General features: G+C 35.0%; 1 protein-coding gene across 5 annotated transcripts in view; it reads right to left on the bottom strand.

The window, feature by feature from the left end:
* Nucleotides 1-6866: 6866 nt before the first annotated feature.
* The window catches only part of LOC111003069 (tyrosine-protein phosphatase Lar), a 324877-nt gene continuing 305681 nt past the window's right edge, over nt 6867-26062 (bottom strand). For 2 of the 5 annotated variants that reach the window (XM_045628050.1, XM_045628052.1), the window contains 16 exons: nt 25918-26051; nt 25476-25626; nt 23053-23076; nt 21745-21845; nt 20955-21017; nt 20186-20315; nt 19431-19581; nt 18978-19114; nt 17790-18086; nt 14448-14587; nt 13925-14127; nt 10720-13849; nt 10461-10571; nt 9960-10129; nt 9489-9624; nt 6867-9220 (listed from right to left, as the gene is read on the bottom strand). In XM_045628050.1, the coding sequence (XP_045484006.1) occupies nt 9152-9220; nt 9489-9624; nt 9960-10129; nt 10461-10571; nt 10720-13849; nt 13925-14127; nt 14448-14587; nt 17790-18086; nt 18978-19114; nt 19431-19581; nt 20186-20315; nt 20955-21017; nt 21745-21845; nt 23053-23076; nt 25476-25626; nt 25918-26051 (5147 nt within the window). In that variant the 3' untranslated portion in view covers nt 6867-9151. The remainder of the gene's footprint in view (nt 9221-9488; nt 9625-9959; nt 10130-10460; nt 10572-10719; nt 13850-13924; nt 14128-14447; nt 14588-17789; nt 18087-18977; nt 19115-19430; nt 19582-20185; nt 20316-20954; nt 21018-21744; nt 21846-23052; nt 23077-25475; nt 25627-25917; nt 26052-26062) is intronic. The other 3 variants (XM_045628051.1, XM_045628053.1, XM_045628054.1) reach the window with 3 other exon arrangements.

The following is a 26062-nucleotide window of genomic DNA, read 5'->3' on the forward strand; positions in this document are numbered from 1 at the left end:
AGATAGACATATACCATCATGGACTTTTCTGTAGACCTTTTCAATGTGTACAATATATGTTATTAGTGCATTATTTTGATAAAATTCGTAGGGTTCAGCCTGCGTTTGCAATGTAATTATTTATGACTTTTATCTTAGAGATAGACATATACCATCATGGACTTTTCTGTAGACCTTTTCAATGTGTACAATACTTAGTACATTATTTTGATAAAACTTGTAGGGTTCAGCCTGCGTTTGCAATGTAAGCGGAAAAAATGTAATTATTTACGACATCACAGTAGAAACCTCAAAAATAACAGTACTTCTCCACTATTAAATGGACGTTATTATACATATAAACCTTCCTCTTAAATCACTCTACCTATTAAAACCGCATCAAAATCCGTTGCGTAGTTTTAAAGATTTAAGCATACAAAGGGACATAGGGACAGAGAAAGCGACTTTGTTTTATAATATGTAGTGATATTTATTGAATTGTCAAATATTTCTAACTCATAAAGTAAAAAAAAAAAACTGAAATTATAAATATAGCAAAGAACCTAAGTAATAACGGAATCATGTAATCGAATGGGCAATCCGAAAAATATTCAGCTCAAATAAATTCGAAAAGATAGTATCAATAAAGGGACTAAATTTTAAAGATTTATTCTTGATACCACAGGGAGTCCGAAGGGTTATCAAAAATTACAAAATGTTACCTTTATTATCTCGACATTTCTTAATTAGATTGTTTGTGTCGATATAGAATGTGTGTTACATGTTTTATTGGTTTACATCAACTTTTCAATTGCGGTATACAAATTATACTTTTCTTATCGTGTGCATACTACTACTGGTGCCCTGTGATCGGCTGGCGACAGCCTTGGCTACTTACATATATCACGCAGTTATATAGCTTTAAAATAGTTTTTAATTTTGTCTTCCAATCAGTGGTAGCGCTTGAGGTAGTATGAAATGGACACCTTCCTTCCTACAGGCCCTCTTGCGTTTAATGATTTTATTCGCGAAAACTACTCATTACGAATTATTTTTTTATTAATTAAATATTTTATTAGTACATAGGTACGTACTACAAAAATTAATCGTCAATATGTATATTATAAATATGATAATTACCACAAAAAATGAGGATCCTTCAACATTCTATTGACATTTTTTTCCGAGTTATTATACATTTTAACATATGTCGTAGCAAACTAGCTTAATCAGCCGTTCGATTAACAGCCTAGCCTTTTTACTAAACGGTGCCGTTTAATTAGCGCCTTAAAAAGATATTCAGCCGTAGCGTTTGTTACAATATTTAATAAATTGAGTGGCTAATGTTTAGGCGATTCGTACGACCGAGTCAACATTTGATTTTTTTTGTTCGCAATGGATTTTTTATATATGTAAGTGTGGCTTATTTATACAAAATTTGTAATGTGTAAGCAACACTTACACATTACTTACACTTATACAATTGTAGTCAGCGAGAAACTTTATATAGACTTTATATTAACGCTTATATCAGTTAAAGTTCTATTCCGCCTGTAGTTCTATTTCGACTGTAGCTTCAAATCGCTACTGTGGACTAACTCTGTCCTTTCACACATACGTTGAAGAAAAACATCGTGAGGAAACCGACACGCATAAGGCCGTAAAAGTCGACGGCGAACGGCTAATCACCCACTTTATACCTACTACAAAAAATATATGTTAAAAAAATAGATATAGTTGTAGTGTGAATGAAATGTAAAGCAGAATATAAATTTATCTACATTTGGTAAAATAAATAATGTCTGTTTCCAGTAAAATAAACATTTTAAAACGCGAAATATCACGGGACATTGATCGTAAAAACAAGTTTGTTTTTCTTTCGCCTATCGGCCCTCGATCAGATCCGAATAATAAATCTTAATCAGATTGAAAAGCTGTTAGCGACTTTTTTCTCAATTTCGATTCGACATCATGTGATAAATGTGGAATTAATGACATTTAAACTGTGTTAATTATTGAACATTTTAAAGTCTTTATATGTATATTTGTTACTTTCCGCGTTGGCCTGTTCGTTTGAAACGTGTTTTATAATAAGTATACCGCCGTGTGAATATTTTTTGTATATATTCATTACCCATGAAAGTAGGGGAGCGCGGGGCTGGTACTAACCAATTCTGCATTATCTTAATATATATATTTCTTGTGTGCGTGTGTATGTGACTGAACTCCTCCTAAACGACTGGACCAATTTTGATGAAATTTTTTGTGTGTGTTCGTGGAGATTCGAGAATGGTTTAGATTCACAATTTTTTCCGCTGGACAATGTTTTTTTTAATTAATTAGTAGTTGTTGATTTTGGAATGTTTTACATTGGATCCGACAGACGGCGCTACCATCGCAGTGTCAAAGTTTAAATAATATTCGAATTTTAATTTTAGTCTGTCCCGACAGTTAGCGCTGCGATCAAATTAAAAAAAAGTTTTGTTATCATTGTGTTATTGTAGACCATGTGCTGGATCGTTAGATATTGTCATAACATTTGAATAATAATTTTCATCAAAATGGTCCAGAATGTTTTAGCTTATTAAAAAAGTTTGAAATTTTCAAATTAAAGACGTATAGACAGGACAACGTCTGTCGGATCCGCTAGTCGGATTTATATTTTCGTTGATAATAGACTTTTTCATTTTATTTTTTATTGTAAACATGCTTTGGTTATTCAGCTATGATATTAATAAAAAAAAATCATCAGGTACGTAAGTGGTTCCAGAAAGAGAACCATGAAAACCAAAAAAGTCGTTTGTTAATATATACCCCGCACGTGGGGCAAATATTAACGGAGCTGGGGTAAGTATGAACGAAAGGGGCGATGTTTCCGTCTCTTTTCCAAGATTCTGGAATATTTATCTATCTTGTGTCGAATGGCAAGCTAATTTTTTGACATCGTCTGGTAGCAATCCAAAATTGATAGGTATTAGAACATTTTACTAAATAATCAGCTATCATTGTTTCTTGCTCAGAATTGAAAACTAGACGGTTTTTTTATAACCCACTTCGACAGAAGTTCCCTCCTTTTTGTTCTTTACGTATTTAAACAGTGCTACGTGACGATAACATTCAGTAGCAGCATTTATATTACTATATTTCCTGTTTTTTACCAGAACTGTTTCAGCTGCCAGCTCAAATACTTTTTGAAACATAGACCCCCCTTGTACTCTTCATTTTGTAATTTCTCATTCTATAAAAAAACATACTTATTGGAAAAACACTCGTTATTATAACATGTTAATACTGACCCCACTCAATTTGTTAATTTTAGCCCCCAGGTCACTTTTTATATTTCATCAATTACAGAAAATAAACTAATCAAAATAATTACAAACAAGTATAATCTTATATAGTCTTATAATCAATAAAATACAATTCCATTTAGGATTAAATTCGATTAAATTTAGCGTAAAAATAAATCTTAAATCAATTTATTACGAAGTATGAAAAGTTTGTTTACCTGGCAATTCGAGGTGATTACGCATAACTATCACTATTGTCGGCCGATCGATAAGCGACAAGTTAGGACATGTTCAGTTGTGTATATAGTTATTCTAAACCTAGCCTCATTTTTTTACCACTTCACGTTTGGTGGGAATAAGCTTGTTAATTCTTACCCCCGTTTAAACCAGCCCCGCTCTCCCTACTCCCAAATTTTGACTGATTCCGTATTCGTAAAGCAATATTTTCCTAGTGGCGTCAATCTGCTACTAATCCTTAAGGTCGTATGTTCGATAACCGACTATGCATTCTTTCTATGTGCACAATTAACTATCGCTCGTACGGAGAAGGAAATCATCGTGAGGAATCCGGCTTGTCTAAGACCTAAAATGTCGACCCACATGCATATCAGATCATGAAACTGATACGGTAATCATACACCCAGACATAAAAAGGTTACCCCACTAAGGACCTGTTTTAATAAATTTCATTATTAATTTTATTTTGTGCAGTAGGTACTTACGATGTAAGTATGAACACAAATTACGCTGTTTGCAAACAAGTATAACTATTCTACGTGCTTAAAACAAAGGATAATTGAAATCATTTTACACGAGTGTGGCAATTGACATCTTATTTCTCTTAACCAAACTGGCACACACTATTTACTTACATGCACCCATGTAGATGATTAAGTTTGTAATGGAAGAACAGAGTTCCCACATCTTACAATATTAATGAATTGTTTCTAATGAAAAAACACATTTTTAATTTTTTATGAACTATATTATAGGTTAATATATCAAAATAGTAAATATGGCCTTCGAAACGGCCGTCAATATTTGCAGTTTTATCACCTTAATATAAGTATCAACAAAATGAAACACATTTAATTAATTAACTAGGTATCTTGGTAATTTTAGCGCGTCTCTTCCAAGAGGTAGAAATTAATAGAACAGCCAACTCATTTACAAGCATAATATTGTTTATAATAAACGAAGGCATTAATCTATCTCCATTCTCCTTCAAATGAATTGTGCTACTTAATAAAGATCGCCGCCCCGCGGGTGTTTAGCCTGCCACAAATTTATGCAAAGGTTGGGGTGCGTAATTAAATTATTTAAACTATTAAAATTTAAAGCCAAAAATAGTTACTCCTTAGTTTATGAATCGCTTTAATTCATAAGCTTTACAATTAGCGTCCATCAAACAATAAAGTTGTGGTTCCAAGTCCTGGCTGTGCACAGACGTGCTCAGAGCAAATCTAAGGAAACCATCGTAAGAAAGAGCATGTCTTAGTCCCCTTACACACAACACTTTTTCCCTAAACACTTGTCTGTAGAAAATATCCAATGATCGTTTGCACTTTAACATATATATATATATATATAGCAATGTGGACTCTTGTTGGACTCTTATTCATATTCTTTATAATAAATACTGTCACAGTATGAATAAACTGTATGCTCAAACCAATGATAAGAAGCATAGCATTTTTGGTTGTAATAATTTTTTAATTTAAAATCGTTTCGCGTGCATTTGATTATTTCCATTCGCGTGCTTAAATAATTGTAAATTGTGATAGCTTTAACAGCTAACAATGTTACGAATTAAAAAGATTAATACGGTGGCAAGCCTATTAAGATTTATATATTATATTGTTTAATTTAGTAGCTATACACATTTACAATTGTTATGATATTAAGAGATAAAAGATAAAATTAGGAAAACGTCCACTTCCTTTATTTTATCTGAGAGGGAACAAGTTTTCGTAGCAATATTCATTACTTCACTCAAATTAAGTCTTATTTTGCGTGACATCGTTTGCCTTTCTTATTTAAGAATTAAGGAAGGTATTTTGCTCTGTAATTATGTGGCCCGACAAATTGCATATTTCTCCTTCAAGACGAAAGTAGGCACTTAGCGTTGTATAACGGATAATTTATTCCGTTTTATTAACTTGTTGAATTTTATTTATGTCAGTCTTAAGACTTCTACGCATTACCGACATTATAATAAGATATTTACGTCAGTAAAAATACTACTTTACTTCATTATAATTATGGACCAACAACTATACAAGTATATTACTGGTAAGGCATTCCATTATTCCATTTGTAGAACGCGTTTTGGTCAAAGCTCACCGATATGTAGATTAAGCATTTTGATAAAAGAGCTAGGTCTGGATATCCATAGTTGCTCACCTCACACATTGAAATCGATTTTTGTTTAGTTTCTTAAGTTTTTTTTACTAGTATTTTTTTTAGAATAGAGTTTAATGTTAGATCTCTTCGTGTATGTCATGTTTGCCTAAAAGTGCTTGTCACATTAAAAATAGTATAATGTGATTTTTTTTACGATGTAACAGTGTGACAAGCGTTGGCTACCTTTTTATCAATAAATAAATAAATAAGTATAGGTAATAATTATAAAAGTATTGAATGTATCAAATCAATGAAGAAAGTCAATGTTTCTTCTTGTTACTAATGTATGAGACTCTTAAATTTATTAAAATATCTAAGTCAGATGCGTTTTAAACATGCGAACGAAATTAAAAAATACACACAATAAATAAACAGGGATATAGAAATATTTGTACAATCAAGGTGCATAATCTGTGTTCTTTATCGACCGCAGACAAATGTCAGTTTGTTATTTATGGCAGGATTATTTCGCGGGTTCGGCCGATCGGCAATATGGCAGGCGGTGAGCTAAGCCGATGATTTAAACAGCTTAACGATTTAGTAATACGTAAAAGTAATTAATCATAATTTTGATGTTTCGAACGCATCTGGAGTTTACCAAGTTCCTTGAATTTTAATTATATTTTTTGTGTTCCATTATTCTGTGAAAATTTATGGTTTATCGATATTCGGTAAACGTTGTAATAACATAGCAGGTATTTGGTACATGACATCATTTTTTTTCACTTAGATAATACTCGTATACCAAGAAAATATTGTTAGTAAATTTAAGCCTTTATATCCAGAGCAGTACCTTTAGGTTCAACTCATATCATATTACTTTTTTAAAATAAGACGCTTTCAAAACGAATTACGAGTATAAGGCTGTTAAATGCTAATTTATCCTAAACTTCGATACAGAAAGAGTGACAACCAGGTTTTAACTTGTTTTTATTAATTAATGCAGGTATTTAAAACGAAGGATAAATGTAAAAAAAATAAGGGCTTTACTCATTCGTAATCATCCCACACTGTTTAAAATAAATTAATTTCAGTACGTAGAATAACAGAAAGAAAAGAAAATAAAAGACTCCTTTTTTCACATAAATTTATTTCATCATATACATTATGTATAATTTGCGAATCCACTGTGTCCCGGGACGCATTGCGGGATGTATTTTTACAAAATAATCGTATATTCTACGTTAATTACATTCATTCATTCCCGCCATATTAAATGCACTAACATATAAAACTTAGCTGTATGGCAAAACTGCAATTCAAAATATACAGAACGCAAGATTTCATGTTGTACCATGGGCCTTTGAACCATCAATTAATCCAACTTAAAATTAATGGGCATTCAAGTGTTACATAAAAACTTATTTTTAACAAAAGTACAAAAATGTTACATTACGTACATTTAAATTAAGTAATTTTACATTCACAAATTAAGAACACAATAAAATCAGTCTTACTCCTAAACAAAACTAGTTTCAAAATATATTTTGATCAATTAAGTCAAATTTACGTCTGACATAATTTCATGAAATTTATATTCCGAACAGACAATGGGCATAACGATTTTACAAAAATATATTTTGCAGTACACAATCCGGGTAAAAAAATATTACACTTTTATTGCGTAGGCATGATAAGAATTCGACTTTGTTTAATTATAGCCGGGTATTCCAGTTTTAAACAAGTAAAGCTGCCTAAAAAATTTTCAACGCGCACTAGGTATTTGAAAAACTGTTGATAATACTGATTTTCCGATTAAGTCAATAAAAAAGCTGCCCCAAGCCAAAGTGAAGCTTTGAAACGCGATTTATCAACGAGTATTAAATTTTTACTATCCAATAACAATATTTTAAAAATCTACGTAGTTATTCCACATTACAATAATTTATAGCTACCGGAAACGATTGGCAGTTGTCGATAATTTGAAACGACGTGATCAAATGCATCGTACACTAGGTTTCGAAGCTCAAGTTCAACTTATACGTAGATATATTTAGGTAAGATTGTATAAAAGAGTGGAAAAACCTAAATCGTAATTACAAATACTAGAAGGGATTAAAGAAATACTACATCTACGCTTACAGTATAGGAGTTTCATGGCTAAGAAGCAGAAAACAATTAAAATGTTACAGATAATACGCCACAATGTCGATAACACGACACCTACTCATAACATTACATCACACCGAAACAATTTTCTACCTAACGTTAGATATGTCATTAATCACTGTCTATTCTCGTAGTGGCAGTGACGTTTCACATAAAAGAACTGGGCAAGTCAAAAGAGGTTTTATGTAAAAAATTAAAACTATTTACATTACACTACGCACATGACATAATTTCACACGACACAGCCGATTCGTCTAAGTTTGTCGCATTAATGAAACATTACCACAATTTACACTACTTAACGTCTTTAACACCCGATATGAAAAATAAACTTCTAATTACAGCTGCAATAACTATTTATACATTTTACAATATAATGTATCGTATATGACGCGGCGCCTGCTGATGGCTTTTATAATACCTATTTAAAATATAAATCTTTAATTCTATGGGCTTGAACTGTGAAAAGTTTGTATTGATGACAATTGACAGCTGTCAAACTGTCAAGTTACTAAAGAATTCGCGGGACATCTATTGTTCGACGCACTGGCCGATGAAGTCTGTGTAATACCATCAGTAGTCGTCAGCATAATGTGATTAGAATATCATAACCCGTAAACCACTAAGCGCACTGATTAGGATTTTATTCTCTAATATAGCAAATAATCGTTCACGGCTCAATATACGGTGAATTTAATTAGATTTTCCAAATACTTTAATACAAATGCATAAAATTCCATAATAGTCGATAGGTCAGATACAATCGAACAGCAAAAAGCCTAAAGACGATAGAGGTATAAGGTTATATTTCAAACATTTTAAAAGTGTATGGCAAATATACGTTGTACCACGAACTAACACTTCTTCCCTTTCCCTCATAATCATGATTAGTGGTCATAGTTATTATAAGTATTAACATTTTCTAGGCACTGATACATAATAGCCTCTCTTCAACCATATAGCGGTTGGAGCGACTTAGTGACGATAAGCCTCATTGAATCTATTCTAATTATACATATTTTAACATGAAGTCGCTTTCGTGAAATGGAACGTGTCGTGTAGTTTATTGTCTTCTTCGGTCCTCGTGGCTTTGAATAATCGTTTCTCAACTATGTGACAATATTTACGTAATTTTCAATAGGTTATAAAATAAATTTAATTATTGTAATATTAACAAAAGACTGATTGAGGAACGGTGAATGTTGGAGTACGATATTTCTGCACTTAACTCCAACAACGATACAGAATAGTTCGTAAATGTTTTTGATGTTTTGAAAGCGAGGTGCAAAGATATCGCGACTTTGAATGATGGACGACACGTAACCGAGAGTATTAAGATGACATGAGTCTTAGACAAGTATGTCTCAGCGTCAGTTGGCGTAGTGGTCGAAGGAGCCAAGGTACTCCAGCGCAGCGCGGTAGCAGAATTCGTACTGGTCCTGGGTATAAATAAATTTTCAAATAAAACTTCTATAATTTACGCGAAGTATTTTTTAATGCGCGAACAATGAATAAATATTATAAAATCTAATGTCATAAATTAAAAATCAAAAATAGTCAACCATTTTTATAATTTTTTACAATTGCACATATGTTTGTAATAGCTTATTACTGACCCTTGTGTCCTGTATGTATTGTTTCACAGGGAATGGAAGCAAAAATATTGCAGAGAAAACCGGAATGCGGTTAAACCCGCAGTGTATTTACCTCAGTTTGCACCATGGCGGGTCTCTGCGTGCGCAGAGTGCGTACAGTTTGGAAAACGTCAACCACTCCTTCGTACTGCATACGTTCCAGTACTGTCGACAGCGTAATGAAAACGCCAGTACGACCAACACCAGCACTGCAAATACATTAAATAAAAGCTATAAAAATTAATAATTTATTACCAATCAAACCCTTATTTTTCAAAATGAATTGGAGATTAACTCGAGATAGAAGACTCTAGGGCAGGATATGTCAAAAGACAGCTGATAAATATTAACTATGTTTTAGTTAATATTGTCAAAATTTTTGTTTTAGTAACAAAAGACTCTTAAAGATACAGTGAAAATTGTCTGCGTCTAAAGGCTTTTTTTATCTCTTCAATGAATGTTTCAAAATTTTTGACACAAAACAAATAATGGCAAAAAGGTAATTTATAATGGCTGTTAACAATGGTACTAATGATAAACAAACCTGCAATGTACGGTAATAGGCCCGTCTTGACCAAACTGTTCCTTGGTCTTATGAACTTGCCCCAAGAAGTCTATGAAGCCTTCCCCACTCTTGGGCACTCCCTGTTCCGGCCAATCGGTGAATTGGAACTGGCGGACTGTTCGAGATGCCCCGTCGCGTGCGTCTGTTACCTACATAATAAAAATAATACGAATTTTATTATACCTATAGTAAATATATTAAGGCAAAAGAAATGCATGTATGAAAAAACGAAAATACAATGGTTCATAATAAATTTAGTACAAAATTTTTGTCGTCAATGTCTACAGATGCTGAAAGTCCGTTCAGGCTTACTAGAAGACGATTTTTATAATTGTGCATTGGAATCACTATGAATCAGGTATATAAGACTGGAGTTTGTTACAGCTTTTCAAAGCACACTTAAACACGAGTTATGTAAATCATGTAATAATAATAATGTATTCGTGTATTACAGAATCTAAATATAACTTTTTAATTTACCTTGAATTCCCTCAAGATGTACTGAGGCATATTGTATTCAGCAATTGGATCAACGACGAAACACTGATAGCGAACAGACCGGTCCGAAGGCCAGTATTGGTGACATTTTTCCTGAAATAATCGTCACATTATTACGCTGTAATGATTTTTTTAAACATTGTATTCTTTAAACTTTAAATCAACTGAAATTCTTTACTACTGACAGCCTAGTACTACCACTTTATTGACAGAATTACAAAACAACAATAGAGTCACTCACCCGTCCCATTTCTTTCAATTTCGTCAGCATCACTATAATTGTAGAGTTGTGTTCCCATAGCATACGCCAGAAGTCATCCGTTGTGTCAGGCAGAGGGCCCTGAGTTGCAATATAAGCAGCCCTGTACCTATATCCATCCACGAATGAAGCGTTGATATAGTCGGAGCCGTCACGAGGTGTCAAGCACACACGAGTCGACTCGTACGGCAAAATGTGCACCAGCCTATTCTTATGCTTATTGCACGGTAGACTCGCCGAAACAAAACGGCTAGAATCGGCTTTCATGTTAGCCAATTTCTTAAACTCCAGTTCCATCCCGGTGATATTTTCAATAGAATCAATACGCATCAGCTTCTGAATGTGTGAATGCAGGTTCCGCGCTGGTACCTCTGTATCACCGCAGATCACAGCTTCGAGTAAAGCGTCGTGGATGAAAATGTATTGGTCTTCAGTTTGCACCATGTAGTTGCGTTGCGCGCGTAAGCAGGTCACATGGCCGTAGATATCAACCGTGCGTTCGTGTCGGGCTCTCTCCAGCATTGAATCGATTACGATGAAGCAGCCGGTACGGCCTACACCAGCGGAGCAATGGACAACCAGCGGTCCAGCATCAGGCGGGTTCAAAGCTCTTACACGTCGCAGGAATTGTAAGAATGGAGCTGGGTGGTCGGGAACGCCATGATCAGGCCACGCTGTAAACTGTAGTTGCTTGACTTCTCGCCGTTCAGCTCCACCGTTCCTAGTCACTTGGAAGGTACGAATGCAGTACGTTGCCAACTCCTGGACTTCGGCAATAGTCACGGTCATCATTCCGTAAGATTCACTTCCTCGGCTTGGCCAATATTGATCGCACTTGATTCTAGTTCTCTCTTCAAGTTTTGTCATCATGACAATAGTAGAAGTTCGTAATTCCCAACACATTCGCCAGAAATCTGCAAATGTTTCCTGCAAAGGTCCTTGTGTAGCAACATAGGCGTTATGTTTTCGATAACCGTCGCAGTAGTTTGCGTTAATGTAATCACTGCCAAGAATTCCATCGATTGGTTGAAGGATGACGCGACTGTGGTCATAAGCAATAACATTGGCGTAGCGGTTTTTCGGTTTGTTAACCTCCATATTAGAGTGGTCCCAAGTAAATTGCTGACCAGGTTCTATGCTTTCGTACTCTTGAGAAAACTTTAGATTGTCATTCGATTTCAATCTGTCAATATGCTCAGATAACTCAGAAATAGGAATCGGTGGATGGGATATCATAGCTGGTGTTTGGAAGTTAAGTCTTCTCATTTCCACAGGATCTGAAGGTGCACCAAAACCTATGTCGGCAGACATTAGCGGTCTTGTAACGGCAGCTTGGTCGGGAGTCTTGCACGGTTGTCGTCTTCTCTTTACAATAAATAACAATACTAAGCATAGCGATAACATAAGCGCTGCTATTATTGGACCAACAACCCATAGCATGCCTGCTTCTTTTCTGTTTTCTTCTATTCTTATCTCTGGATCACCATTGATATCCTTAGGATCTGGTCTACTTGGTTCTTCGCCTGGGGGAGCTTCTCGCATATCAAGTGATAAATATTCGGAAAATGGGCTTGAGGTATAAAGATGTTTCTGCGGGGTGTCAACGACTGCTCTTACAAAAACTCTGTATTTCTTTTTTTGGTTAAGCTTTCTATTAAGAAATCCTTCGTACATTTCATCATTGCCAAGATGAAACGTGTATAAGATAGTCCTTTGTATGAATTTAGCAGCAATATATGGTGCGTTTTCATCATCAGTTCTAGCGTTATTCTTAATTAAATTATCAGTCAAAAATTGATCAGGATTTTTATGATTGTGTGCTTTATCGTCCGGCACGACAACCACATAATAGTGTGAAATGGGCCCATATTCTTCGGAAGCTTGAGGTAGTATAACGAGTATTTCATTTTCAACAACACCGTAAAAGTCTGGTTTAACCATTGGTTTTGGAGCTGCCATTTGAGTTGTAACTGTGATTTTGGTCGGTGGTCGATAAGACTTGTCATTAGGAATGGCACTTATATTAACATAGTACGTTGTAAATGGCGAGAGATCATTAATAGAATATGATGTTCGATCATGTTTTACAACAATTTCTCTTTTAGGAATTTCTTGTGTTTGCGTCATGCCTACAGAATCGACAAATTCCTTTATAGCATTATATGAAATCTTATAACTAACGGGATTTAATCGTAAGGGCGGGGACCAAGACAGAGTCATAGAATGGGTGGACACGTCTTGAGCTCTTAAATGTAATGGCACTTCTTCCGGTCTTACTTTTACCTTTATCTTTTCGGATAACCTTCCCAAACCGTCAGATAGTTTTGCCGCGACGGCAATAGCATATTCAGCGAATTTTTCTAAATTTTCTAAGTCAGTTGAATGGGTCACATGAACTGTTTTTTGCTGCCACTCATCCAAATCTTCTACAGGTGTCATTGTATAGAATATTACATAACCGATTACTTTCTTCCTCGATGGAACAGTTTCCCACCAAACTTCTATGCCAGATTCAGAAGTAGCCACCGCTTTAACTGACATAGGTGCTCTACCTATATCTCGTTCTGTATGCGCCGTTATGTCCTTACTGTATGGTCCCACTCCTTGATCCGTATACGCTCTAACTTTAAACACATAATGTGCATCCTCTTCCAAGCCGGTAAACACGGCTTTAGTTTGTTCTGTGGTCCTTTCAATGAGTGACGCTTGATCGCCTTTTTTGTAAAATTGCACGTCGTACTTTCGTATCTGCCCACTCCTATCTGCTCTTATTGGGGTTTCCCACGTAATACTTATGATGTCGGGTGTTTGGAAATGATAAGTTACATTCGTTGGTGGGCCTTTAGGTGCACCTTCTGGAGTGAGCCAATATTTTATAGCTTCCTGTCCAATACCTATAGGATTTCTACCAGCTACACGAAACTCATATTGGACGCCTCTTTCCAAATCATTAATTCTATGGGAATTAACTTTAGTTCCAGAAAAGTTAATTTCCTCTAAAGTTTGATCCTTGATTCCATATCTCAACCGGAAGCCTAAGAGATCGCCATAAGTTTGTGTAGGTTTAGCCCATTCTATTTCTATTGATACTATAGGGTCTCGTTCTAAAATCCTGAAAAAAGAGTACACATTTAGCTGGCGGTTCTAATGTTGGAAATGTTATCCATTTTATAAAAGATGCACTTACTTTAGATTTACGGTTGGTCTATTGGGTACTCCACCCGGTGTTTTAACTGATACGGGCGGACTTCTGTCACCATCACCTTTTCTGGTAAGAGCTGCTACTTGGACGTTATATCTAGTATCGGGTTGCAAGCCAGAAACGTTCAACTCCAATGTAGTATCATCCATAACATTGAAACGCATTGGATCGTTAAGAAAGCCTTTCCCCTATGAAGAAAACAATGTACATTAAATTACAGGTGAAAAAATAAGTATATGTTTATAATTATTACTAAAAATGTATTATCCTGGACGTTTTATGTTCAGTCCATTCCTAAGAGCATCTACGTATATATTGATTTTATCCTTTCATGATTTTGGGGATTGCTGTGAGCAGATAGTGCAATTACAATAGACATAATTGTTGCCCCGGGATCATAACTCGTTATGTACAGTTGATGTGTAATAAATTAGGTGCACATTCCACTCCGACAGAGAGAGAAATGGAGAAGAATACCATGTATTAAGACAATGTTAATGATCCGTACCTCTTCTTTAACTTCTTGCACATGGACGTGATAGCCTCGGATGATGCCATTCTTGTCTTTTTCTTGAGGTGGCTTCCAAGTCACGTGAATGGACGTGGAGTTGATGGCGTTTACTTTGACATCTTGCGGTTCCCCAGGCACTGTGAGTAGAGTTAAAAGTCAGATCGTCCGAGCCAATATATGGTAAAGGTGACCTAAATGCCCTATCAGCATCTACGAGAGCGTTCTAAGAACTATAAGCCTGTCAAATCTAAGTTGAAGCTCAGATTTTGCAAAAAGTGCGGTCGGTAATCCCCTTCGTCGTTGCTGATAGAGTATTTCGGTCGCGGCGGTTTACGCCTCAGCATCTCGATCGGGCATTTGAATACCAACACACACTAAGAATGTAAAACTTTACACCCCTTCACATCATAACTAAAATAAAACCATTACCTTTAAATCCAATTTATTAAGATCAACTAAAATTGTTAAGCGTTTCAAGGAGAAATACATTTAGTTAATTCTATTAATAATCCAAAGCAGCTTTACTAAAACAAGGCTGTATACTTATTTGTTATACACACACTGCAAGGGATCACGCATAAGGTCTCAAAAATATTCTTCAACATTACGGCGAGTTCGTGAAAAGAAAATACACAAATGTCATGCGTACTTAATTTTAACCACTTGCAGTTTGGTTCATTATCGATTAGTACTAAGAAGGACAAACTACAAAGCTAAGGCACAAGCACAAATGCACATCTGTACAAGCACTATAGTAATGTATACTCACTCTTTATAGCTGTACGGTTACCAGCGGCCCATACAAAGTCAGTGACGAGAGAAAAAAAGAGAAAAACGCATTCAAATACATTTAAGACAAATTGTGCGAACATTGCAGGGCGAACGGAACTACTGAGTGAGAGATAACGAGTACATCTTGTCGGCTATAATATAGGGACTCTCTTATTTCAATTCCTCGTATATTTTGAGCTCTTTAGGAGGCGCATTCAGGTTAAGCCGCTTGGGACGTCGACGACAATGTCGGTTTGCATGCAATGCCTTTCTCTGCTCACATCGACAGCGAACCGAAAGGAAATGGGAATTTATTTTTCGCTCGGGACCTAATATTTTGAGCACCTCGTTGTTATATCTTATTTGAAATAAACTATTGAAGTGCGTCAGCCGTATGAATAGAGAGAGGCTTCGCACGAGCGGCTCATCTTATTCCCTGAGGCAGACGCTTCACTCACACGCACATGTATTGATTAACGCGACGGCGTCGTTGTGTGTGTGCTTCCTCTGTGTAATCTTGTGCGCCTCTTTCCTTATGTGTGTGTTTCATACCTCGTGTGGTCCACTGTGAGTCTGTAGTGTCATAGTGTGATTGTCCGAAGCTGTGCTCTCCTACGAACTGTTTTGTATCAATTAAACGAACTTTACAGTTGACCAAATCTTGCGCTCCTCGTTTCCCTTGCATTCCGTGATGGCAATAGCACAATAGTATTTGTATGTCACAATATCTAGTGTTCATGCATGACGAAAGTCTGATAGAGTATACAGAAGAGAGAAGAAGACAGAAGATGCTACTTGCGATAATTTGTAGCATAAGAGCAAGTGAGAAAGATAGAGGGAAAGATAATAGCGCGTAGTCTATCTGAGCTGAGCGGCCGGGGAGTCGCTTGAAGCGTCGCGGATATGATCCGTCAGATCGTTTCCGGTTAGGCCAATTCGTTAAGGATGAATTTAGTTCGGATCTTCGGGATCGCTCGTCTGTTCGACCCGCTTCTCCCCGCTAAGAGTATAGTTAGAGTACAGTGAGTAGAGAAGTAGTTGTGAGTAGTATAGCATGCGCGCGTGTCATGTTGATACGGTATTGGTATTCAAATGCGGCGCTCGGGCCGTTGTGACTGTTCGACTGTTCGCCCGGGCAGAATCATGAACCATTACTAACTAGGAGAAGAGCTCCATGGCAAGAAGCAGGTGTCAATGTTGTCGCAATACGGAAAACCAACATTCCGATAAAATTTACTCAAGCAATTTTCAAAATACTTTGGTTCGTGAATCTGGCGGGAGTTGATAATTTCTGTAGAGCCACGCACTCGCTCTCTCACCTCGGTTTGCTAGTTGTGCTGAGTGCTCCTAAGAGTGCGGTCATTTCTGAGCAATATTCATCAAACAAATGAATATTGTAGAGAAAGGACGTACCTAACTGGTGCCCAGTGAAAAATATTTGAACGAAAAACAGTGCTGTGTTGAAAGCATGCAAAATTGTGTTCACGCTAAATACTCAAGAACTGTGCGTCTAAACCAATATAAAACGGTGCCGTCGACACTAGACCAGGTGCATTGTAATGCATATCAGTGAGTGCCATCTTAATGACGTAGATGATGACGTCATCCACAAATCATTACATGTGACAAGTGAGTGGAAATTTCAGTCCTAAGCCGCAAAAGCAGCCGGTGACATTAGAAATGAGTGATTATTCTTAAGTTATGTACACGTAATTGGCAAGCATATTAAAATATTCTGTTACGAATTTTAACCTCCTCGATTAGAATCCTGCTATTCGCTCAAAAGGAAGAAGAAAAGAAAAAATGGTATTAGTATCGTTGAAAGAATTTGTATGAAATGTACTTATTTATACCCTGCCCATACCACCACCTTGCACAAATGTGCCGACATGAGTGAGGAAATTTCCCTCAGCCATGTCGCAGCACAGACAATACAGAAACCACTCACGAAGCGTTAATTGGAAATTAAAACGTTGTAATTAAGTTAGAAACTTCGTGATTGATTTAATTATAAGATTCACCTTCAACTAGCAATCAGTTATATTAAAATAGTTGAGAATTAATTAATTTATTAATTACTTTCTTCAAAACTTCTAGAAATTCCAAATATTTAATCATATTATTTTAACAAATGTTGATTGATATAATCTGTACAAAATATTATCTTTGCAATGAAATTAATGGAATTGATATTAATAATTTAAATTTATACAGTTATTACGTTTAGTATCAATTGCTTTTGCTTCATTATTCAAGATCTTGTACAAATAAACATATCAAAGAATTTAAAATACAATTATTTAAATATTATTATAATTTTAATATTTGATATTTGATATTGAAATATTGTACAAGAAGTTAAATGTAAAAGCCCAATACTATGAGATATCAAAACACAAATTGAGGGTGCGAATTATAATTGTGGCATCAAATTATGAGTTAATTAATCACAGGAGACTGAACATCAATTCGCAATCAAAGACGTATATATATATATATTTCCAGCCTAGTTTATATCTCATATTATTGTTGTATCTATGATGTTATTGGGTGAGACAAGACACGTACCGTCTTCGTGTGTGCGCACTGTGACAGGGTAAGAGGCCGGTCCGTCTCCAACGCTCGTCCCGGCCAGGACCCAGATGCGATATTCCGTCCATCGCCTCAGCTCGTCCAGTACAAACGTGGATTGGTTCAATTTCACCACCATCGCCTCGCTATCCCCCCTCCCAGACTCCACACAAAGAAGTTTGTAGTAAGCAATTCTCCCGTTGGCCCTTTCGGCCGGCGGCGGTTGCCATGACACCCGAATTGCAGTCGGCGAAATCGCCACAGCCGTCACATTCATAGGTGGCGCTCCGGGAACTAAACAAGCTCAAAAGTCAAACTACGGTATCGAACCCGTCATCTGCAACCGAAATTGACGTGCGACACGCCGTTAAACCGCCGAGATGCAATCACTGAATGCTTGTCCGAAATAAAGTGTGGCATGCGTGTGTGAGATCCGCCCGCCCATACATTCGTTTAATCGTTATGGGCGAAGGATGTGTATGTCGCTGACAATTGTATAGGAAATAAAAAGTAATTCACTCGAGGCGTAGCCCCGTAAAACGTACGAACAACATAAAGCTACAAGGCACGGTGTACGCGGCGTACATACATTTTAGATGAGGATCGATCGTACCAAACAAAGTGCGTCCACCGTGCCTTCACAGATAATCGAGAACGGCTGGCTCACTTATCAACTGCGTATACGTTTATTAGCGTCGTATACAGCTCCTTAACAGTTCGTTTAGTGACTCAGCCGGTCTGTCCCACCTGTGTTACCTTTACGAATGTACAATTACAAAACACATAATATTATCGTGATATAAAACTTGGTGCTTGTGCTGTATATTACTGGCAGCGTGCCGGGCAGGTGCTTTTATGTGAAATATTACAGTGGATATTACCTGGAAAACGATAGTTACTTCACAATATTACAATGCATACGAAAAGGGCTTCACATAGGCTAATAAATTGTTAATTACTGACTCAAAGTCCGTGCAATTGTTAATGCTTAAAACCGAGCTTTTGTTGTAACGTCGGTAAATATCAATTTAATATGAAAATACTGTATTTGATATTTAACATAATAAATCTCTGTACCCCTTGTCATTATGTTACAACAAAAACTAAAAATTATATTATATTACAAGTGTGGCCCGTAGCGTTGCATTGTTCCCATGTACATTACTGTACTCTGACGTCACATACCGTATTGTTTTGTCCGGACTGCTATAGGTGGCGTTGTGGCGCCTTCGCCCCTTTGGGACCTCGCGGCCAACCAGATGTAGTATAATGTGTTTGGGTACAGGCCGTTGAGGGTATAGGTCTCCGTTATCGGTATCCGCCTAAACACAAATAAAAATTAAGTATCTTTTTTAAAAGCGTACCTTTCTTGCTATAGATAGAGCCGATTCGACAAAACCTCTTGCATTTTAAACAAGCGAACTAGTGATTTGTTTCTTCAAGCAATAATACTTTTCACTTCATGAGAACTTGAATTAACACTATGGTGAAATTACGTAAAAGTAAGAAAATAATTTAAAACACTACTTGTAAAAAATGTAAGTTGTTAAAACTATGAGGCTAGATTAATGATTAATGACAAATGATGAATGACTAATGACGAATGATTAATGTCAAATTATTAATACAAAAACGAACTTCTTATGATGTTCCTTCGCGTATGTGTCGTTCCAATACAACTCGTAGGAGACAATGTTGTCACCCGCGTGTGTCGGTCTTCGCCAAGACAACGTGACTGATGTCTCTCCCGCTTCTACCACCACAAGGTTCGAAGGTTGTGATGGTACACCTGTTACAAAGCCACTTAAATATATAGCAATACGCGTTTGTGTCAAATTTTTTATATTCTAATACGTCATATAATAATGATATTTTTTGACAAAAACTACAACTTTTCGAAGGAAGAATTTCATTTTTTTTTCATTTCCAACGGATTTTGAAGATTCCCCTAGGTCATTCTTGAGAAAACCCTTAGGATATCCCCTTCCAACAGTAAAATTACATCAAAATCAGTTCATAATTAACGAACAACACAAATAAAAAATATATACCATCGAATTGAGAAATGCTCCTATTATATAATATACATATTTAAAAGGTTAACTTTTAGGACGAATAAAAAGATATACACAATTTGTATGTCTGATTAAGCCTGCATTCTACAGAGTGTTTTCCAACACATATCTATCGCCCTCCTATATCTCCAATAGTCCCAATTTGATTTTAGAAAGTTATTATCTTTTTAGTTTTATTTATTATTTTTATTATAATTGATGTCTGTGTATGTGTGTTCAATTTGTGATATCATATTTCTTGTATTTTTCAGGCATACACATTGTTTTAGACTTAACTAAAACTAAACTGAAGGTGATCTAAGCTATCTGGATCCTTACCTTGCTGAGTTTTGACTTGAACAGGGGCAGATATAGGTCCTGGGCCAACGGACGTAAACGCCTGAACTCGTATCGTATACACTGTGTGTGGAGTCAACTCGCTGATCGTTGTCAAGTGATTATTATCCATCTATAAATGAACATATAGCAATTTTATGGCAGAAGAGTATTGAACTGTCTTTAACCCACAATTCTACAACTGCTAATACTAAGAAATAATTTAATATAAGTTTTGATGTTGCATTTTTTTACAACGCTATATATCCCATACAAACGTACTATTTTTAATTCAATAAACATAGATAAATTATCTAAGTCCGGTAAAGATTCTACGGGTGTAATTCAGAAACTATTATTGCTAAAACTATTACTTTCATGTATAGTCAACAGATGAATTAAAAAAATGAATTATTTGCGTGAAAAATTAAAATAATTATTAAGTAATTTGATAACGTAATAATATTAATAAAAATGTGTTCTTTTATCACTACAAATAAAATATCAATGACATGACTCATAATGTAACTAACTTATATATATAATTCCTTTAAAAACAATATTTCACGCCATTATGTGGGGCAGAATATACGAACTTGTAATTGTGTATTTTTATGACATATTCTTGGAAATAAATTATTATTATTAAAATAAACGATACAAAACAAACAAAAGTTTCAGAAGGACAGACACAAAGTTCATATTTATATACTAAATTAAAAATCTAACACCCTCAATCAAAACTATGTGCCCCAAAACATCAAATTCTCACCATTTGCGAGTGCCACGATTGTAGAGATTGCGAGGGATCCGACGTATAATAAACCTTATAACCCTGAAACAACAAATTATACCTGAAACAACTGAAAAAAGATGTTCGCCGAGAAAAAAAATAATGAACATCGAAAAATGCGATGTATTTCAGCGGGAACATTATTAAAATTCAGAAATTCTAATTTGTGGATGTTTAAAAAGACAATGTTTTGATAAGGAAAAATTGTCTTATACGATCCTATCGTATAACTAAAACATCGTTTGTATACGAAATGAGGATATTGCAATGTGATAAAAACATTTATATTACACACATATTAGATCGCGTACTAAGGCAGAGATATTGACACAAATATAATATGTATGATGATTTTACTTTTTAATGTGTATGTATATCTATACTTGTACATACACATAGATTAAAATGTATACAGAGATGCCTGGAAAAGATCGCTTGTAGCGATCAGGCCGCCCGTTGCACAAGGTAATTTTGTTTAAATTATATTTCGTTAAATATATTTGTATTATGAAATGAATGTGAATAAAAAAAATTAAATATCGATAAAGACTTTCGCCAGCCAAAAGCCTCCAATTTTGATATTGCTTTAAGTTACTTTAGATGCTAATGCAGTAATTGAATCATAGAATAATGATACTTATATATATTTGTGTTCAAGGGTTTCTTTGTACATACTTACAAACATAGAGCTGGTGAAGAGATCGAAACATCAACAACAGGGAAAGAAATGTAACGGAAGAAATCTTTCAAAACTATTGTTAAAACATACCGTTACTTGACCGTTAGGAGTCTCCGGTTCATCCCACTGAATGACCATGGTGCTTGAGCTCAATGGACGAACTTGGACGTTGCGAGGGGCCGACCCGGGTTCTGAAATAAATATAATTTAGAATCTTCACGATCACAATGCGATGCCGGCCATAACCCAAAGGAAAACAAAATATTTGGTTCTATTTCTTTACATAATATATTAAGAATATCCCATGTAATGAACTACATATTATAAATAGTTTAAGGGGATGATATAATTGTAAATATCGTTACATTATAATCTATCTCACAACAATGTTAACTTTTGGATGATTCGAGAAATACTGTTCTTAATTTTACGCATTAATCGATACTATATCGACGATTAAATGAGATGGCATAAACCGCAACGCGCTTTACGTCCTGCGCTGGTACTCCAAATAGCGATAGCGTTTGCCATTCCGACAACAATTTATCGCGACATCTCAAGTGTACTACATTAAAAAACCAAAAGCCTCAATGATATCACCAGGGTCCTAATTAGTTGAAATAACAATTTAATATGGCGGCGGCGTATAGCGCAAGATAGAGTGTAATGTAACGGTATTGAAATTTTACATATAATATATAGATTTGCAATACTACATACTACATATGTTTAAGCCCATGGCACTACTCTTGGTGGAGGCCTGTCCAAATTACGCTTGGATTTACTAAGTTCTTAAAAATAATAATTTTAAATTAAGCGCTTCGTATAAATGCGAAGCGGTTGTGAAAGTAAGAATTCCGACGTTGTCTCGTCTCAATTAACTTCAAAAATAAAACGAGAAAACAATAACCGGATGAACAATAGCCCTTAATAGGATTTATAACGGTCACAGACCCGAAAGAAAGTCAAAAAACTCTTTGTTTATAACAATGCTGTAAAAACCATAATCTTGTTTGAGGGTCGACCAACTTCCCTTTATTAGTTATGTTAATATTTATGGCAACCCCATTATCATCTCGTCAAAGGCAATTTTAATATTTCGTCTCCCTAGACACTATTGTAATTGAAGTCAGGAAAATGCGGTTATAACTAAATATTTCAAAAAGGCATTAAAATTTATCAAGGTTGATTTAACTTGGCCACTCAAATATTAGAGCGTCTTAATATATAAATAAAAATATTGAGCATAGTAAAGAGAGGTTAAAGTCTTGGTCAAAGCTCACAGATAACAAGGCTCTTAAAGTACAGTAAAATTTTGGGGACTCCCTAGAGTGACTATATTTGTTTTAGGAAATAGTTTACTCATGCAAGGGTTTAAGCCTAAAAATGTTTACTTACTGGCACCTCCATATAATGAATCCACTGGAAGAGATTGCAAGAAAAACGTCATTAATAAATCGTATAATTCAACACTTTGTTCACACACAGGTGCAATAGCAGAAATAGGGTTTTGGGAACATCGTAAAAGATATCGAAATGGTGCATGAAATGAAACTCAAAACACGCACTACACCTAAATCTACAAAAACTCATAATAAATGTGCCAAATAAAGGAGAATAAAAAAGAAATCCAATCGAAATCCATTCAGAAGCGAACTTACATGTCATGGCGAGCGTTGTAACGTCGCGTTTAACGTAGGCATGAAATCGACCAAAACAAATATCTTAGAACTGAGAAATGGCGAAAATGAAAATCTATTTAATCGATCTAAAGCAAGAAAGTAGATAGTATTGTAAGCGAAGAACCAAATTAAATTAAGCGATGATATGCGCTAGAGATTATTTAGTTCCAAATATTGTGAATGTACAGTTGGTCGATATCCTCCAGAATTCTGAATCAATCTGTTAAATAAAATACTACCTCCACAGCTTGTAACGCGAAACGATTTTCTATCAAATGAAGCAAACATCGTGATCCATTGAATAGTTAAAGTTTTTGTGAGAGTGTTTTATAGGCTCAAAGGTAAAGGACTCGGTAGAAAGTGCCTACCAACGCCCATGAAATCACTTGCACTTGACGGCTTAAAAGAGAAATGCGTGGCATAAACGGTAGAACGATTCATATTGTTAAAAAAATATATGAAATTCGATAAAGACATAGGCGTCTTGTGCTGGCTTTTGTTAGGACATGTCCAGGTAGATTGGACATCTCCAATAGTTCCACAAAGACAGACATACGTAAATCTAATTAATCAGCCCGAAAATATTAGAGACAGTAAAGCAATACTATTGGAACTCTGTAAAGATAATTGGTGCTTAACAGCCATCAGAGTCCAACATCAAATGGACGCGCTTGACGTCAATTTGTTGCTTTATAGTTGAAATTTGAAATAACGAAGAAAAAGGAAAACCTATACCAACTTAAAATAAAAGCCGTGCTTGTAAATAGTTTTTGCCGGGATTTGCGTTTATGAGATGAGGTCCCATAACAAACGATGCATAGCTATACATTGATTGAATTTGATTTAAACATCTGAAACACAGTAATTTAATTTAGGAGACAAATCTAATCGTATGCTATCTATATCTATCATTATGTACTCTATAAATAAATTTCTATATGAACATAATTGGCTGCAACCCTTGGTATCAGCATCAGATATCTATTGTATTAAAATGTTTTTAGAGAGAAATAGAAGCTCAACTGTATCATTCTGTCGGTAATTTCCTTCACTCAATCAAGCAAGAATAATAGCTTACATACAATAATCCGTTGATACACAGTCAGGGTTGAAAGCGTAGCCAATAGACTAGCAAATATTTGTTAAATTAAAACGTATTTTACTCACAAAACATAAAGCTTAATGTTAGTACATTTGTAAAATATGCGGCGCTAAAATTAAGTTTCAGTTGTTCGTCCTTTATGGAAAATGTTAAAATTATTTCTTGCGAAAGAAAAAATGAGTTTTGTAACTACCGGCTTCGTCACTTCCTTTTAAAAGAAATTCAGTTTATTTGAAGTTAAATTTGTCACTTTTCTGTAGATGAGAATTCTTGTATTTTTAAACGCATAACATTTAACAAAATATTTTCGTTAAGCATCTAACACGTATCAGCATTTGATATTATTGTTTTTGCTAATAATTTTTCTTATTTGTTTGTTGTGTGGATTATGAAAACTTCGTGATCTCAGGAAATAAAACCTGTTAAAATTGCTGCAATCAGCAATTTTAAAATTACAATCTCTAAAATTACAACTCAATTAAAGAAAAGAAATTATTTAAAATAAATATTATGAATGTTGATTAGACTGATAAAAGAACATGACTGAATCACTGATTGCACTGGTTAAAACTTTTTCAGTTTAATAAAATCGTTTCAAAAACTCAAAGGGCTTAAAATCTTTCCCTTTATTCATAAATACTAATCAGTCTAATTGTACTATATCAACTAAAGTATAATTAGTCTCCTTCTGACAAATCGTCTATACGACGTGATAAAGAGAGAGATAGATGTACACTTTAGCTAAAACGATCCAATTTGATTTATTTTTATAAAGTTAGTGTATTAAAACTGAAATATATTTTTATTGCAAATTTTAATTTTTTTACTAAATTTTTTGTTAAATTTTCAAAAATTTAAACTTGAAACATCAGCAGAAACTTTGGAAGGAAATCATGATTACATTAACAATACATTGAATATAAAAATATAACACAGACCATGATTTGAACGACAGAAAACTCCTCAAGAAAATCCACACAAGGTTAAGAGGAAAATATTTGAAATATTACTACTAAAATAAGCTAAGCTAAACATACCAGTTTCTCCAGTTGTGATAACCGCGGGTTCCGACGCCGGGCCTCGACCGATATTGTTTACAGCAATCACATACATCTCATACTCAGTGTACGGCGATAGATTCGTCACAGAGTAGTACTGAGTTATCACACCCGATATTTCACTGAATGCCTGAAAAAACGTTGATAAGTTTAAACGATTTTATATAGAAATGATTGAGAGTACTCATTTTTAAAAAAAATATATTTTTAAAAGTAAAAAGTTCCAAAATAAAATGAATAATTCAAGAATCAATCTACATTTCTACAATAAAACCATTTTATTTTATTAAAATCCACTCGTACTGAGTCGTTATTACCAAATGTTTTTACTAAAGCTCTTTGTAAAAAGTTTACTTGAATAAATTTTGGCTAAAAATCTACAGAAAACTGTGAAAATTCTTTAAAAATTACATAAAGTTACCTGGTTCGCGTATTTAGGTTTATATTGTATGACGTAGTATTGTGGTTCTTCAGGCCCGTTATACGTCCACGCCAGACGCACTGTAGTTGCCGTGATCTCCGACGCCCTCACTTCCATAGGCGGTCCGGGTAACGCTAGAAACGTA

The sequence above is a fragment of the Pieris rapae genome, chromosome 4 (assembly GCF_905147795.1).
Source record: "Pieris rapae chromosome 4, ilPieRapa1.1, whole genome shotgun sequence".
In the NCBI taxonomy this organism is placed as follows: Eukaryota; Metazoa; Arthropoda; class Insecta; order Lepidoptera; family Pieridae; genus Pieris; species Pieris rapae.